Consider the following 17,368-nt stretch of genomic DNA (forward strand, 5'->3'; position numbering starts at 1 on the left):
CATTAACCTCAGTATTGAGAGGGAGTCGGCTTTCTGTGCCTGTCCGAGGTTTCTGTGTACCTCTCCAACTTCTTCTTTCAGCAGAAATATACCATATGGTTTTTAGTGTATTTCAACTATTACAAATACAATCAGTGATATTCTCAAAACCAAATAAAACTCTGCAACTTTTTCACTGTGTCAGTCTGCTGGTGGAATCTTACTGCTGAAAAAACCATGGCTGTCAGGCATTTAGAATCCAGTATTGAATGAAAGGTAGTATCCAGCAATGGAAGGAATTTCTAAATAACTAACAGTCTAAGAATGCTTATATTTGCACAGGATCTATGTGGGCTAACTTTGATAGCAGTTCTGAATCCTCTCTGTTGGCAAAGATGATGGACATATGCTACTTATGCAGCTATATTTCCCTTTCCTTATCCCAGTATTCCTCCCATTCCCTCAGTATCCTAAGAACCATTGGCTCTGAATGTTATGAAGAAGCATTTGCTGCTGTTCAGCAAAACTGTTTTCCTCAGGGAACCATCTGTTTGCGAAAATTGCACATGTTAAAAGTCTCAGTCACTTACAGAGAACAGTACCCTCCTGAGACATGTTTGGATGGGTACTCCTGAAGTTTTTCCCTTCAAATATTCACAATAGAAGTAGCTACAAAAGTTTTACAGCCTTGACTCCTCTTTCTGTTGTGTATCCAGACTTATGTCTTCATTTCTAGTATTTAATTTTCGATGTGGTATCAGTGTTCTATGTAGGCACATTACTTTTATTTAAAGACACAACCTCTAATCTGGAAAGCAGTGAGACATGGATCTTTCTTACAGCAAGCACTGACATGGGAAGACTTCTTGGCTCACGGCCTCATGCAGGCACAGGATGACTAGGACAGTTACAAGAGGACTTTAGAAATTACTTCCATGAAATTCTTTTCTGTATCATGCTGCAGATGAGGACTATGCACACCAGTCCGCTTTCAAACCTGTATGAAACACATCTGGAAGTATAATAATGGTAAGCCAAAATGGCAAGAATAACAATTTAGATATCTCTCTTCAGTGATTCAATGGAATGGGGATATGGGGGTTTAAGTATTTAAATTCAGGTGACCTACTAGTATTTGGATGTTACAATGGGATGGCAAACAAGGAAATTTAAAGGAAAAAAAATGTGCATGTTTCTGAAACAGAAAAACTTGGAGAGAAGCTACAGTGACTCTAGTTTGCCTACTAGTATAAAGGAAGAAATGTGAATTTCTAGGTGTAAGGTGGTTTTGAAATATTAAGTTTTCTATGTTGAGTTTGGAAAAGGTCCTTGGCCCCACACTATTGTCAATGGGTCTGCCATCTAATGTGGTCCTACCCTAGGAAATCCCTACTCCACTTGTGGCTGAACAACTCCCAGATCCACTCAATAACTTTGGTGGATACCCTCAGTCACACAGCCAGCACTACACTTCACATTTGAAGCAAAGTTCTGTGTGTCATGTCAGCAAAAGTAGAGCTTTGGTGATATGCAGCCATTAGCTTTAAAACATTTTACATTAATGACTATAGCAATGAGTCACACATCAACAGTTCTCATTAAAAAACTCCCCAAACCCTGAAATTCCCTTCCAAGTAACAGAGTGACTGACAAAAAGTGAAAACATTCTTATACCTTTCTAAAATGTAGATTTGAAACCAGACTCACTGGCCAGTTGGACAGGCTCAGACATGCCGATGATTCATCTGACACAGAGTCCAGGGAGTGATTTTTTTGTGAGCCGGTTCATTTGGATGTTGATGCATGTTTCTATTTTAAATCAGCAGCTGAAGCGTGAATTAATCTGTGACATTTTTAAGATGGTTTGTGAGGCCAGAATTTGACTAATGATACTCGTAGTGATCATACAATACTGCTAATTTTGGATTTATAGGTGTTGTATCATACCCAAACTTACAAATGTCTTCTTCTTCTTCTTCTTCTTCTTCTTCTTCTTCTTCTTCTTCTTCTTCTTCTTCTCCTTCTTCTCCTTCTTCTCCTTCTTCTCCTTCTTCTCCTTCTTCTCCTCCTTCTTCTTCTCCTTCTTCCTTCTTCCTTCTTCCTTCTTCCTTCTTCCTTCCTCCTTCTTCCTTCTTCCTTCTTCCTTCTTCCTTCTTCCTTCTTCCTTCTTCCTTCTTCCTTCTTCCTTCTTCCTTCTTCTTTTTCCTTCTTCCTTCTTCCTTCTTCCTTCTTCCTTCTTCTTCCTTCTTCTTCTTCTTCTTCTTCTTCTTCTTCTTCTTCTTCTTCTTCTTCTTCTTCTTCTTCCTTCTTCTTCTTCCTTCTTCCTTCTTCTTCTTCCTTCTTCTTCTTTCTTCTTTCTTCTTTCTTCTTTCTTCCTTCTTTCTTCTTTCTTCTTTCTTCTTTTTTTCTCTCTCTCTTTTTTTTTTTCTTATAGTTCAAACATTCATTTATTTAAACTTACTTCACTGACAGCAATAGAATGACTGTCACTGAGCGACTGAGTTCAGTAGTTTGGGTCAGGACCAAATATACCTGTTTCTGGTAGTAAAAGGAATTATGAGGGTGATAATGAAACTTTCAGCAAAGCTCCTCTGATTGAGGCTAAAGTATTCCTTAGGTAATGAGCTTCAGTGGTAGCAAATGTCCTATACTGATACCAGCTGTGCCAAGAAGTTCCTACCTGCACCTTAGCATGAGTAGGAGAAGATCCCATGGGACATGCTCATCAACTTCTTTTTGACATGTGTTCTACTTCCTATGCTTTCTCTGTTAGCTTTCCCTGAATGTGTAACTGGACTAAGCCTTAAAGTATCTGCTGTAAAACAGCTTTGGATTAAGGTATTAGTGAAATGATAGGAGAGAGAGATTCTTGAAGTATTATTTATTGTACAGTAATCAAATGATACATATCCTGTACTGGTTGGATGCACTGCGAGTTGCCAACAGTGGGAAGGAATTGAAGCTTTGCAGAAATTCTTCAGAGAATTGTTGGAAAATGAAACACAGCTAAAGTTTGATGTTTGTGAATGGAAGCAGCAGCTCAAGTCTTCCAGAATTACTTTCGCTTTCCTGATTTACAGTGAATGCTCCATAGGAATGAAAGCAGTAGTGTGTTTCAGAGAGAAGAAAGTTTGAAGAATGTAACTTTAACTTATTGTTGTCTTTGGGCTTGTTTTCTGTTGAGCTGTACACTTGTCATTACATCCATTTTTACTTTTTTTTTGCAGATTCCCAAGAAGGAAACTACAAGACAGAGGTCAACAGTAAACCCAGGAAGGAAAGGACAGCTTTCACCAAGGAGCAAATCAGAGAGCTAGAAGCAGAATTTGCTCATCATAACTATTTGACCAGGCTGAGACGATATGAGATAGCAGTAAACCTTGACCTCACTGAAAGACAGGTACTGGTGAAAAATAGTGGACTTTAAATGCCTGCTCAATACATACCAGTGATTAGTAGTTCCTCACAGTAAAGCTCCTGTTTATAATGCTAATATTTATGTTGATATATCAGATTGAATGTTTTAAGCAAAATTATATACATTTATTATTTCTCTGCTATGAAAGTAATTTATACTTTTATATGTACCACTTACAGATTAATTTCATCTATTAGGCAGAGATGGAAGATAAAAGCTTGAGTAATAGATCTGTTAGATGGGTGTACGTCTTTTCTAATCTAGGTCCCAAACACTTTGTGCACAAATAGTTGGTTTGCCTGCATGCAACAAATACGAGCATCTTGGTTCGATCTATTAAGTATATGCAGTGGCCATTAATGCAGAGTTTCTGAACATCCTGTTTCCAGATGGCAGCAATAATGGGAACGCCAGCAAAACTGGGATACAGGCATTTTAAAACCCTTTATCTTACCCTGCTCTCTGAAACCAGAGATGATGGAATTTCTTATCACTGTTACTGGTTTCCTGCTCACCAAACTGTGGTCCAGGAAACACTTCTGCATGTGCTTAAGTTTCATCATGCATGTTGTCACATTGATTTCTAATGGAAATATCCATGTTACACATGTATTAAAATATTTCAGGATCTCATCTCTATATACTAAATAGGTAGTGAAATCACATTTCAAATTGTACACATTTTGAAAATGTGTTTTAGTAAAGTTTAGAATACTGGCCTCAAGTACATAAAATTTGATGAAATATTTCCTACAGTTTTAATATTAAAATGGAAAGATTTTTGCCCACGGATAGTCATTCTTTTTTCAGGAATCAGTATGAGATTGAGGGATTGCTTTAGATGCAATTAGTAAGATAATGACATACTCAAAATAGGTAGCAAAATGGCATAATGATTTGTGAAGTCTACATATAAGAAGATTTGCAATTTTCTTGAGTTTCATTAACACCTGCCATAGGTACACATATCAAATCCAGCAAAAATCCAGCCTTTTCTAAAAAAAATGAATGTTTACTCACAAAAGCAAGTGCAACAGCTTTTTGCTTTGCAAGTTTCTAGAGAATAGTTGTGCCTTCAAACTTTTCAAGAAAAACAGAGCAATTTCTTGTTTGATTTGGCCACATTGCCAGGTTTCACTGGGGTAATATTCAGTTACTTAAATACGGTAGTTACATTTGTGAAGCACATAATTTTTTATCAAACAGTGGATAAAATTTTGCCTTTTTTCATTTACACTGCCTATTCTATTTAGATTTACTCCTGATTTTGACAGCTAAGGGGAGAAGGAATGAATTCTTGTGTTGGTGACAAAGGTACAGTCAGCATGAAACTGAACAATGATAAAAAAACTTTAAAAAATATCTGCTGGACAATTTGACATGAATCAGTCAGCTGGATATATCCCTATATTTAATAATGGTGAATTTGGCCTAGAATTTAAGTGTTCTCCCTAAGAAATTCTATACTCTTTTATTCAAAGATCATGTTAAGTAGTACAGATAAATGAAGAGAGAGTTCACTATCCTGAAGAAAATAGTTAATCTAAAAGCATTTAGCATACTGAAAAGGGACAGATAAATATTGAATATTGTTTCTGGAAAAGGCAGCCCAGCTACATATGCACAGAGAATTTATTTAAGTCATGGCAGTACTTGCTGTTCTCTAGCTGTCACAAAGCATCAGTTTTAAGCATTCTGCTGATTATTGTGATAATTTCCATAGAATTGCCATTAGTCTATTTAATTATGTAATCTAATCCTTCTCTGCTTCCCCAGATTATCACAGAATGACAACTGAGCTCCTAGAGATAACTCCCTTCCTTCTTTCCTTCTTTCCTTCTTTCCTTCTTTCCTTCTTTCCTTCTTTCCTTCTTTCCTTCTTTCCTTCTTTCCTTCTTTCCTTCTTTCCTTCCTTCCTTCCTTCCTTCCTTCCTTCCTTCCTTCCTTCCTTCCTTCCTTCCTTCCTTCCTTCCTTCCTTCCTTCCTTCCTTCCTTCCTTCCTTCCTTCCTTCCTTCCTTCCTCCCTCCCTCCCTCCCTGCCTCCCTGCCTTCCTGTTTAAGACTACCTTAGAAAAGGAAAGCATTAAGATTTTTAGTTTGATAGAGTCCAGTTCTGTATCTTCACACAGTAAAGTGGTCTGAAAAAAGAAGAAACAACAACAACAAAAAAAAAAAGCATAAAACCTGTATTGTTAATCAAAAAAAAGAAAACTGAGGGGAAATTCTGGACATATTTTTCAGTTTCTGAACCATAGCAAGCCAAGTAATGTTGTAAAGTAAAAATGTCTCTTTTAAACGAAATATATTGCTTTGATAGAAAAATGGTGTAAATAGTATGGATCTGGGTATGGGTTGCCATGGTATATGGCAGACTTCAGAAGCTGAGTGCCATGAATCAAAAGACTTGGCTCTTCTTGCATACTTGTTATACACCAGTATTCTTCCAGTGACTTAAAAATGTACTTCAGGGTGAGGGTGGTGTGACAATAATATTTCTTTTCTCTCCTGTTAAGAGAGGGAACTCTCCTTCAAGACCTGTCTTTCCATCATTACCAAAATTAATTATTACTCTTCAGTGAGATAACAGCACTTATTTTCATTCTTACTAGTGTTAATACTTTTTTTTAAAACAGCTGTCCCTACAGAGGAGATCACATTTGATACCACCTTAAACAGGTGTAAACAATTTATCTAAAAATATATTGATAGAATTATCCACCATGCCCCCGCCCCTCTTTCCTGTGAGGTGGCATTTTTAGAAAATCGCTGTTTGAGAAACCATTTTTCTTTAGTATTTTTCCCCAAAGCTGCATTACATAAAATGCAGTAGTTGATAGTTCCTTTGTTTGAAAGTAGTAGTAGTTCCTTTGTTCGAAATAAGTGAAAACAAAAATGATAGCCTTGATCTCATCACATGCTGTAGACCTCTTGGTGTTGGGAGAGTTCATGATGTCTCATGAATTTGCATACAGAGAACTGAAATTTGCATACAGAGAATTGAAACTTGCTTGAGATAGTACAATGGCAAAAAAGTAGTGGTGGCTTTTGGGTGAATGACTGTATCTGCTTGGAAAATAGTTTGGGAGCAGACCTAACCCCTGATGGAATTATTTGTTTACCATTATTTTTTCACTAAGATTTTAAAAAAATGACAACTGTATTATTCAGAGACAGAAGAACAACAAAATAATGTGGGGAAAGTATTGTTGGATCATCCTAAAGCTACAACTTTCAGTTATTTCCCAAGATGTGAGATAAATCATGGAGCCTATTATCTTAAAAAATCTCTATCTTCCTCTTGACTAAAGTGATAATTTCTACTATACGCCACAGATTAAAAGAGGCACTGACCAACTAACACTTCATAATTACCTTTCTGGCATTTAAACAAGCTGTAGAAAAAACCATATATCTAACCATATTTAAAAAGCTATATAAGGATATTAAAGCTTTCTGCAGTCACCAAAGTAAGGCTTCATTTGAATTTTGAAATAATTTACAAGATCAGTTAAAACATAAATGACTCATGGAAGGCTATTTCACAAAAAATAATAATGAAAAAAAAATCCCTAACAACATATGGCTCAAGAGAAGGAAGTAATCCTCTAACTCCCTAAAAAGGAAACCTGAGTTACAAGACAGGAGGATGAAATGAAATAAGTGCCTCAATTGCCTAGATATTAAGAGTGCACTTTGAGAGCATTTTAAGCACATCTGGTCGTAGGATGGCTCTATTATGGTACTGTAAGTATTCCAGAAATATAGGTACATATAATTCTTGCTCCCTTTCCTATAGAGTGCACTCACAATCCCAGATCAGGCAGCATTTAATAATTTTCAGCTGGCAGGCCTCTATTATATTTTGAAGAGCTAGTTAGACTAAAAACTATCTGAGCTCCCTAGATATTTGTAAGCTTGACAAGCGCATTCTTGGCTTTTTTGTACGTCCAGATAAACTTGGAGAAGGTTCCATGCAGACTTTTTAATATCTCACTGTGGGATGAGGAGAGGAAGCAGCTGCAGTGGGGTATCAGAGGAGTGGCAAAATGGACATTTTTATGGAGTTGATCCTGCCAAATATAGAAAGAGTAGGAGATCTTTCCATCTTGCAAGATCTTTTTGCATGGAGCTAATCAAAAGAGTAATGTTGCAGTTCTTCAGGCTAGCTAAGGTTACCGGAATAAACAGTCCAAATATGTAATGCATCAGTTTGCCAACATAAACGGAAAATCCCACCTAGTCAGATTAAATTCTGCTGATGGAATGAGAGGTTTATTTCTTCTCAACTTTAATTTCCAATATCTGCCTAGATGCTACCAATCATTTATAAAAGGCCTAAAGCCATTGATTTTGCATAGGCAAAAGACAACATTTTGTCCAAGTGAAGAATGCTTTTGTAGCAAGTGTTTGACTTCCATGCATATGGTACCAACATGGAATGAGTCACAAAGAAAGAAGCTTTGTGATGCCTTTTTCTGCCAGAAATGGAAGGAGGCAGCACTATTATTTAAATTATACTTTGGTATAGTACCATAACCCACACTGTAGCACTGTATTGTTAAGACCATGCAAATACTACATGAAGTTTACTATAAGAAAATTTTTCTCCAGACCTGGTTACCTCAAAGATTCATCACAAGTGACTTGATTAAAATACTTCTCAGCATTACAAAGGTCCAGGGAGGCTAATCACTGCATTTTTTAGACTTCACTGGTAAGGTAAGGATGACTTCACTTGGTCACCCAGACAAGAAAACAGGGAGTTCAATATTCCTCCATCATGTGTTTGTTCTGCACAGCCTCTGGAAGTATAAATGTCTCTTCATGCATTACATGGCATAACTAGTTTTCTACTTTAGGAAGCTAGTTTTCTGCGGTTAGGTGGTGAATAGTTTCAAACAAAAATCAAACAAAATCAAACAGTATTGATAAGACAGGCTTGACCATATCTGTCTGTCATGTTGTCACATCATCTCTGAAAGACAGCTGCTCATTCCACACTTCCATTTGTTAAGCACACTCTATCCACACTATAATAATGAGTTTGTGTAGCTTGAAATCCTTTAGATTTTTTGTTTATTTAAAGTAACACTCTTAATACAATAAAACTTGGATACTTGTCTTGAGTAATATAAATACCTGCAGTAAGACTTACTGTGCTACCTCTGTTCTTTCTCAGGAAAGAATGCAGCTAGAAAACTTAGTTATGAATTGTGTATAATTTAGATTTGTACAATAATTTTTTTAAAAAAAATCACAAGCCAAAAATTCAATCAGCATATTTAATTTGCAGTATTGATTGAATTCAAACAAGCAATTCATATGCAAAGATCCTAGAACTTCAAGCTGTTAGTTGTGAATTGACTCTACACCTGTAGAGAAACCCCATGAGGTACTGGGTGGGGAGAAACCTCTGCCTGTGCCAAGAAGCATATGTGATATTGACAGGAATATTAGCAGCTCATACAGCTGCTTTTACAAAGTGTGTGAGGCACTGCCATTACCTACCCCTGCTCTTTCTTAGACTCAAGCTGAGAAAGCTGTGGCTTCTGTCAGCTGTGTAGCAAGAGAGTGCTAATTTTTTCATTTAAATTTGTCATTCGTAGTCACTTTAAGAAATAGAAGAAATCTATGGAGAACCAATGATTATGGAGTTAAAAATGAACATGCAGAATAAAGGAGATATTTTTTATGCAGGTCATTGAGAAACGTTGATCTGTGCAAAATGGGTGCAAAGTGATACACATTAAATTTTTTTTATCATAAAGTAATTACTCTACATGTGAGTAATTCATGGAGGTAAATGTCTACACAAAGAAGAGGAAAGTTTAGCTAAAGATCATCTTCCCCGCAAATTAGTTTCTCACCATTGGTTTATTTTGTAGATTTGTAATCACACAATCAATCACACATGGAATCATGGAATTGTTTCGGTTAGAGTACCTTAAAGATCATCCAGTTCCAATTGCCCTGCCATGGGCAGGGAACATTTCACTACACCAAGTTGCTCAGATCCTCATCCATTCCAGTCTTGAACACTTGCAGGGATGGAGAGTTCACAACCTCTCTGGGCAACCTCACCCTAACAGTAGAGAATTTCTTCCTAATGTCTAATCTAAACCTACCCTCCTTCATCTTAAAACCATTCCCCATTGTCCTATCACTATATGCCCTTATCAAAAGCCCCTCTCCATCCTTGTGAGCCCCCTTTAGGTACGATACATATGTAAAGAAATGGATGAAAGTAGGCTCTTAAAAGATGTATTACAGGAGAATAAGGTAGAGGGAGTTTTAGCAGCAGCCCCACAGATTGCCGTTCTTTACCTTTAACTAAAAAAAAAGGAAAGACTAATTTTACAAAAAATATGTCCTTATGTAAATAAAAAGATGTAAAACAAGTCAGTAGGAGGAAGGTACCTGAAATACTGTACATCTTTCTGCTTAAGATATGTTAACTGTGAAATCTGCTTTAGAGAAGGTTTGATTCAGGAGGTTTAGCTGTTTGATCATGAAATCAATTTTGAAGACCATTGGTAGAGTAGGAAACTGTTCTTTGGATGGAGTGTAGGGAGGCAAACTGAGTGCTCCCCAAGATTTCTGAAACTGGAATGAAGTTCTGCTATCACTGCTGTCCTCTGAAATATAATGTCTATTCCATCCCTGTTCAAACGTGGGTGGTAGAAAGGAGAATGTATCACCTAAGCAGTACCAAAATCTCAACTGACTTTTATGTAACGATAAACCAGAACTCACTCCTACACCTTCCTGGGTGCCAAAAGCTCCAGCTGTCCTTTGTGCACCTGCCAAAACCTCCCCTTTTTCTCAACAGCTGCTGCAAAGTACTTGTACACATTCAGTGCAAAGTTCTGTAATGTAACACTGAGCAGATCATTTTAAATAAGTGAGCAGGTGACTTAAGTAGTTTTAATCACAAGGTTCTGGTACCACTCATTAATTTCCAAAGATAAGTCAATTTTCTTCAAGTGATGGATTTTGGAAATATTTTATAGTAACTAAGAAGACATTTAATACTAAGATTTATTTAAACTAGTTTTAATTTCTAAAAAATATTTGAGGTTTTTATGAGAATTTCTTTGGAATAGAAAATGGAATTCCTTCAAGTCAAATTCTATGAACTCAACCATTTTTCGTTGGTTGTATATTTCCATTTACTTCTGTAAGTTTCTGAATTAACTATCATGAAAATACTATCTCCATATATGCAAAAAAGGTAAGCTTCAGCAGTCTAACACCGGGGATTTCTGTAAAGTTCAGAAGTTTGACTATCCTTAAAACTTGGCAGCAGAAATGTACTATCTAAAAATAACAGGGATGTTTTCAAGGCCAAAGAAAGTTTAGAAGTAAACCTCTTTTTTTTTTTAATTTCAAAAACTCAGGGTTATTTTTTGTTATTCATATGTTTGTCTGTATTAGAGGAAAGTAAATTGAAAGATTTAAAAATAATAAAAGCAAAAGAAAATGGACAGTGGCTGACCAAGACAGAATGCTTTAAAGGCCTGATGCTTCAGTCTTCATGCCATATCATTTAGGTCTATTGAAACATGGAATTTAGGATACTAACTGCAAAGACTGTTGCTTAGAAATGTGGATCCCTTAAAGCAAAGGAACAGTTACAACTGGCACAGCACTCTCGTTTCTAATTTTTTAAAGCTCTCTAGATATCAGGCCTCAAATTTTAATCTTGTTTGGGACTCATGCCACTAAAACCTGGAACAGAAAACCTGATTTTAGGAAAGAATTTTTCATTTCCAGAAAATAGTATTTATAAAGAGAAAGTATTTTTTCTTAAAAGAATAAAGGGAGTAGATAGTGCAACTAAGGTAGTTTGAATTCTGTCATTAATTTATCAGTCAACTATTCTTAAAGTTAACATGATTGAAAGGGTCTGCTGAAGAAGGAGCATTCAACCAGAAGTTTAGGAAATATTTGCATTTTTAATCAAAAGGATTTGTTGATGTCCACATCAGGAAATTATACCAAAGATCACAATGGAACACAGCACATCTTATGTCCCCTAAGACTACTAAAGACCTATATAAGTATGTAACAATTATTTTGGCAATGTAGACACTAATAATGTCAACCTCCTTGTTTTGACTCCCCTCCTATGATTCCTACAGAGCAGACCTTAAAATAAATTGGTCACAGCAAAAGTATTTATCTGGTATATCAAGAGATACGCGATGAGAAATAATTTACTCATCTCTTAAGTAACAGACTAATCATCAGATATGGAGATGCAGATGCTAAACAACTTGTTGACTAAGGGAAAAGAAACAGGGCTTTCGTGCCAGTAAGCAGATGTGCTCAATAGACTGGCTCATTTAGAAACAGCTGTTAATGCTACCATCATCTTTAATATAGCTCATTTCCCGCCACTTCCTTTGTTTTCTGTGCATACATCTGCTTGCTCTATACAGTCAAGTTGTGCTAGTCAAAGGGTGGAGAAGAGGGAGTGCATTTCAATAAACAGTAGGCAATCAGGACCTGATTCTGGGAGGTGGTGAGCACACTAAGACCCTGTTGGAGCTAACTCAGCCTTGAAAAATAACACTAAAAGCTTTGTAAATCTAATTAGGTTTGCCACAATAGATCTTTAAGCTTCTTTAAAAGGTACAGTTTTTTGCAGAAGTCATAAATGTGACCACTAGTTCTTTCATTGGGGGAAATTTCAAAAATTTTTCAAGTTCATTTCAGTAAGGATTTTTTTTTCTCTCTCCTTTATTTTTATTTTAATTTTTCTGTATTTTTCTTTCATTCATTCAGTCACTCTCTGTCACTCTTGATCTTTCCTAGTCTAGTCTAGTCTATTTCTTTTATTTTCTGTCTTTTTTCTTTGACCTTTCTCCTTTATGTTTTTCAGGATGTTTTGCTTTGATTCATGTTTATGAGATGATTTAAATGTGTGTTTAAAAAGCATGTTTTTCCATGAACCAAGATAAACTGATGCTCTAAATTACGTCACACAAAGTTTGCTTCACTTCCTTTCCATTACTAAAATATCAATGGATCACATATCAGTAACAATTATATCCTCTATAACTGGCTCTTCAGCTCCAAAGGAAGTTCAGAATTCCAATATCTAAATTTGATCTCTAGAGGAAATAACAAGTGAAGTACCTGTCTCATATTATTAGCACATGAGCATTAAAGTCTTCATTTAGAGTCTATTGAGCTGTATGAAAATCTCACATTGACATTAGTGTACTTTAGATCAGATCAAAAGTGGACTTCAATATTTCATAATGGAGGACATAAAGAAATATATATTAAAAATATTTTGTGGATGTATAATGTATTCCCTTATATAAGAGCCCTGTGGTACATTACCACGGCAAATGGCATCAAAATAAACACAATATTTTCAATTATAAACTTCACTATAAATGATTTCTAGCTTTTGAGAATAATCTTTGACATACCAAAAAGGCAATTGCTTATTTTACATTCTGTAAGTAAATGAGATGCAGCTTATTTAAATTAATAAACTGAAAAAAACCCAAAAAATACCTTCCCCACCTTTTTAACATTGTTACCATTTTCTCTTTATGGAAAGGCTATATATCCATCAGAAGTGAATTTCCTCCTATGAGATTGTCAGGGTTACTGTCTCCCTTCTACACTCCAGAGAGTGCATGCAAAGGAGTAGTTTCAGCCCAACTTTCCCCAAATGCCATGTTTCCCATACAATGGATCACATGCTGACATAGATGCATACTGGATCCTTGGAGGAATATGGAAATACATCTTGTGCTTATTCTCGAATAGGGAAGTCATCATCCCTTTACTGATTTATATCAACTAATATGCAGGTACTTACTGACCTCTACTAATCCCTGGTGGAGGCACTTTAAGGCATGATTTTACAAGCTGATCTGAAGGTTGGTGATATGAGTGAAGAAGTACTCCCCAGCCTGGATTCAGCTACTCATTACCTGGAAGTTGAGGTCATTCTTTTGGGTTTAATACTCAATGAGACAGACTGCTCTCAACTCTGCTACGTGAAGTGACCTGGATTACAACAAGCAGAACCAAAACGTATTGTCATAAAAATGAGAACCAGAATAATTTATTAAATTACAGTAGAAAACAGTAAAAAAAATGTCAGCTCAGGCAGATGTGAGAATTAGTTTTGTCTGTGAGAGAACAGAAATTAGCACCTGTAACAGAAGCCAGGCAATAATCATCCTGCTCACTCCTGTCCCATCCAGGACAGTGTCTGACTGGTCATAGGAGTATTAGCTTCAGTTTCTCAAGTATCCACAAATGAACTGACTGCATCCAGAAGGCCTGGATGCCTCCTGTTCCAGTAAGTTAAAATAAGTTGCATCCAGACTGTGGACTGAAACTTTTACTTCAAATGTATCATTGTCATTTTTCTTGAAACCATGTTTTCTATACATTATTACTCTTTTCTAGGCTTTGAATGCTATGAATTATCCTGTGAATGTTCAAGGACCTAGAAATATCCATAGAACTGCTTGGATGTTTTAACAATTACTCCAATCCTGTAATTTCTTTTTACCAAAGAAAATTCTCTTGGCACTCATTTCATAAGAAGTGTGATAATATCCTGTGATAATGTGTCTAATCCAAAGTGTATTATTTTTGATGCTTAGATTGTGTTTGCAATTGCATCTACTGCACAATCTGGCACAAGTGGAGCAGTGCTGTTTGCAAGGGAAACTTCACTGTTTAAAAAAACCACTAAAAACGAAACAAAATAACATTATCACTTTTACCAGAAAGCTGCCAATGCTGTACCCTTTTGAAGACGTTGTTTACACAGACACTTCTGGTACCAGTCCTGAGTATGGTAATTTCCAACATCCCAGCAGCCAGTAATAAATACCTTCCCTCTTACACTTCACTTTGCAAGCTAGATTTTTTTGGCTCTGATGAGTTGACTAGAGGAAAAGATATCCTGTGCTTTAAGGCTCTTAACTAACCTGGAATCATTTTGCGCTGTTCCCAAGTGATTTGCCTTAACAGCTCACTTTGGCTTTAACAGGAATATAGAGTATTAAAAAAATAACCGCTCTTCCTTCCTATATACATTTACAAAGATAGTGACACTATCTATCAGTTCAAGTGTAGTAAAATTTTAATGTAAAATTCAAAGCAATAGTAAAGGTTAAAAACTGTGAGGTTTCCTGGATGTGTAAGACAGATTCAGCAAAACAGCATTTTTGTGGCTCTATTACTCATGTTGTACAATATATCCTGCTGTGCCTGTTGCTTGCTGATTCTTTTAAAACTCTGAAACACATTCTGCTAAACACAGCAGAGGATATACCAGCATTTCAAGCTTCCTTGCTTTTTTTCCAAGTTAAATGTTGCAGGCATTGTTTATTTTTCTGTGGAACCTTCATCTGAAGAGCTGCACACACACACACACAAGATTTTTCAGCAACATTAACTCTAAATGAATCAAACCGAACAATATTGTATTCATACTGTTCTCAGTGACAGAACTTGAAGCTGATCTGGAATCAGCCTTTAATCTGGTCTAATATATTTGACAGCTGCTATGCACATCTTTTTTTTTTTTTTTTTTTTTTCTTTTGGCTATTGAAAAACATTGTGGTTTGCAGTGCAAATAATTTAGGTTTACTTTTCCCTTATATATTTCCATACAGAGATGGGGAGGAGGGGAAATGAGTTTCAGCTGGAGTAAAATCTTGGGGTTTAATGTGACTTAAACACAGATACATTTTTAGTCTTCCATGTTATGAATTTCTTTTTCATTCTTATCTGAAATTATTTGTTATTTTTGACTCAAATTTATAAATTCCTTGCTTTCTGACTTTGGGGGTATTTATTTGTCTAAAAAATTTGATCACGGTCTACAGTTAAATGTAGCAGAATAAAGGATCAATTGACTAGAATAGTTAAATGTAGCAGAATAAAGGATCAATTGACTAGAATAATTTGAATACATTTGTGAAATAGACAGGGAAGTCTTAAGCTCTTACAGTAAGAAACGGTCTTTCAGATACTTCAGCAAGTTTACAAAAAAAAAAAGCACCTTTAAAGTGCTGCACCTGAAAATCATCACCAGCTTAGAGAAACAAAGCAGAAAGCAACCCCAACTTTTCAGGCAAGTTGCTTTGCAGAGTAACTACCCTCTGATGAAGAGTTCTCTTTTCTCTTTTACTCAGTATGTATGTTCTTTTGCACAGTCCCTTGATGGGAAACATTTTGCCTTTGTTTGTCTCCCTGACAAATGGCATTAATATGTTTTTCAAGAGTATGTAATCTTTTTAATGTTTTCTAAAGGGCTCGGAGATGTTCCTACAGAAATGTCTGTAGCAGATATCCCAGCTGTCTTCTTCAAGTAACCCCTTTTTCTCCCTTGCAGTCATTATCCCCAGTGTTCACATCTTATCCAAAACTGAATTGCCTGATCTTCAGGAAAAGCTTGCTAAGCTCTTTACCGTCCAGACAGAAAGGCACATTAGAAAAATACAATCCCCAAGTGCTGTGCTACAGGTAGAAAGTTCATTTTTTACCTTCAGTGACCCCATCTTTATTTTCCTGTTTTGTCTTTCTCCCGTGAAGGTAAAAGTTTGGTTCCAGAACAGACGGATGAAGTGGAAGCGTGTAAAAGGGGGCCAGCAAGGGGCAGCAGCCCGGGAGAAAGAACTGGTGAACGTGAAAAAGGGCACGCTGCTCCCCTCTGAGCTCTCCGGCATCGGCGCCGCTGGGCTCCAGCACACGGGGGACTCACTAGCCAACGACGACAGCCACGACAGCGACCACAGCTCTGAGCACGCACACTTATGATACACAGAGAGTGTCCCAGCTCCGTTCTCAGGAAAGATGCTTTGCTGGCAAGCCTTACACAGGCATCGTTTACTTATGCAAGTGACTCTGGCAGTGATCTTTAAAGTTGTTACGGAAAATTCAGGCTTATTGTGTCTGCTTTTCTCGATTCTTAGATGGTTTACAGTAAGTGCCATGTCTTAAAGGTGCCTCAAGAGTGGAGAAGTGGAAGACAAACTTACTTTGAACATTCCAGATTTGTTTGTCGTTTTTATGACAGCGGGCAGGTATTTTTGCTTAAGCTTGCACTGAAAATTACATTGCTCCCAAAAGACGTTATATTCTGAAAACCACAGTGCCACAAAATCACTATCTAGTGGATAAGAAATGTATTTTAACTCTGTATATATTTACCTTACAGCATTTTCCTGTCTTCACTAATTTTTAGCAATGCATTCATATTAGCTGATGGCAGTAGTCACTCATGACAATAAATGGCTTTTTGTCTCTATATCTTTGTTTTGTTTCTCCAAAGACATACAATACATGCAGATACTTTTGTTCAAGTAGAGAACAGTACAATAGTGTCTGCTAGGACACATCCTTGTATGACAGACAAAACAAACCTTATGTTGCATTTACTATCAACTGCTGCTAATAGGGTATTATTGAATTTACCTAGCTCCTCAATTCTTCCTATCTTATAACTGCAAAAAGTGATTTTTACGATCATAAGGATAGTCCAGTAACCTGGCAAAAATGTCATGTTCCACTCATCTCAGTGGAAACATTCCAAAGGATTATTCATTTCTATTTTTTCATAACTGAGTACATTGATAAATGCTGACACTCTGCAGAAATGTTGTTGCTTCATGTTCAGTTTGAAAAAACAGCAGATAAACTGAAATTTAGTATCAACTGCTTATGTTGGTAGGAAACAAAAAATGAAGGTAACTCTATATTGTGTCCCATGTGTAAAATCAAGACACATTTTCTGTTATAAGCTTTTGTGTACATACAGGCAAATACCAAACCCCAAAATTTAATGCAAACTATTGATTGTACTTTGTAAAGAAATATGTTTAATAAATAATCCTTTTTAAGTAACTCTGGTCTCTCTACAGTGATTTCATAGGACTCTAAAAGTGATTTTTGCCTTAGAAGCTCTGTCTCTTTTTGTGTCTT

At 36.3% G+C, this 17,368-nt stretch overlaps 1 protein-coding gene across 1 annotated transcript in view; it reads left to right on the plus strand.

Moving 5' to 3' along the window:
* Nucleotides 1-17,290, plus strand: part of MEOX2 (mesenchyme homeobox 2) — a 53,686-nt gene extending 36,396 nt beyond the window's left edge. Inside the window, exons 2-3 of the mRNA XM_066196463.1 lie at nt 3,207-3,379; nt 15,980-17,290. Coding sequence (XP_066052560.1) covers nt 3,207-3,379; nt 15,980-16,204 — 398 coding nt within the window. The 3' untranslated portion in view covers nt 16,205-17,290. The remainder of the gene's footprint in view (nt 1-3,206; nt 3,380-15,979) is intronic.
* Nucleotides 17,291-17,368: the final 78 nt, after the last annotated feature.

This window comes from Chamaea fasciata, unplaced genomic scaffold (genome assembly GCF_029207755.1).
Source record: "Chamaea fasciata isolate MVZ Bird 193981 ecotype frontalis unplaced genomic scaffold, bChaFas1.0.hap1 SCAF_1, whole genome shotgun sequence".
Lineage (NCBI taxonomy): Eukaryota > Metazoa > Chordata > Aves > Passeriformes > Sylviidae > Chamaea > Chamaea fasciata.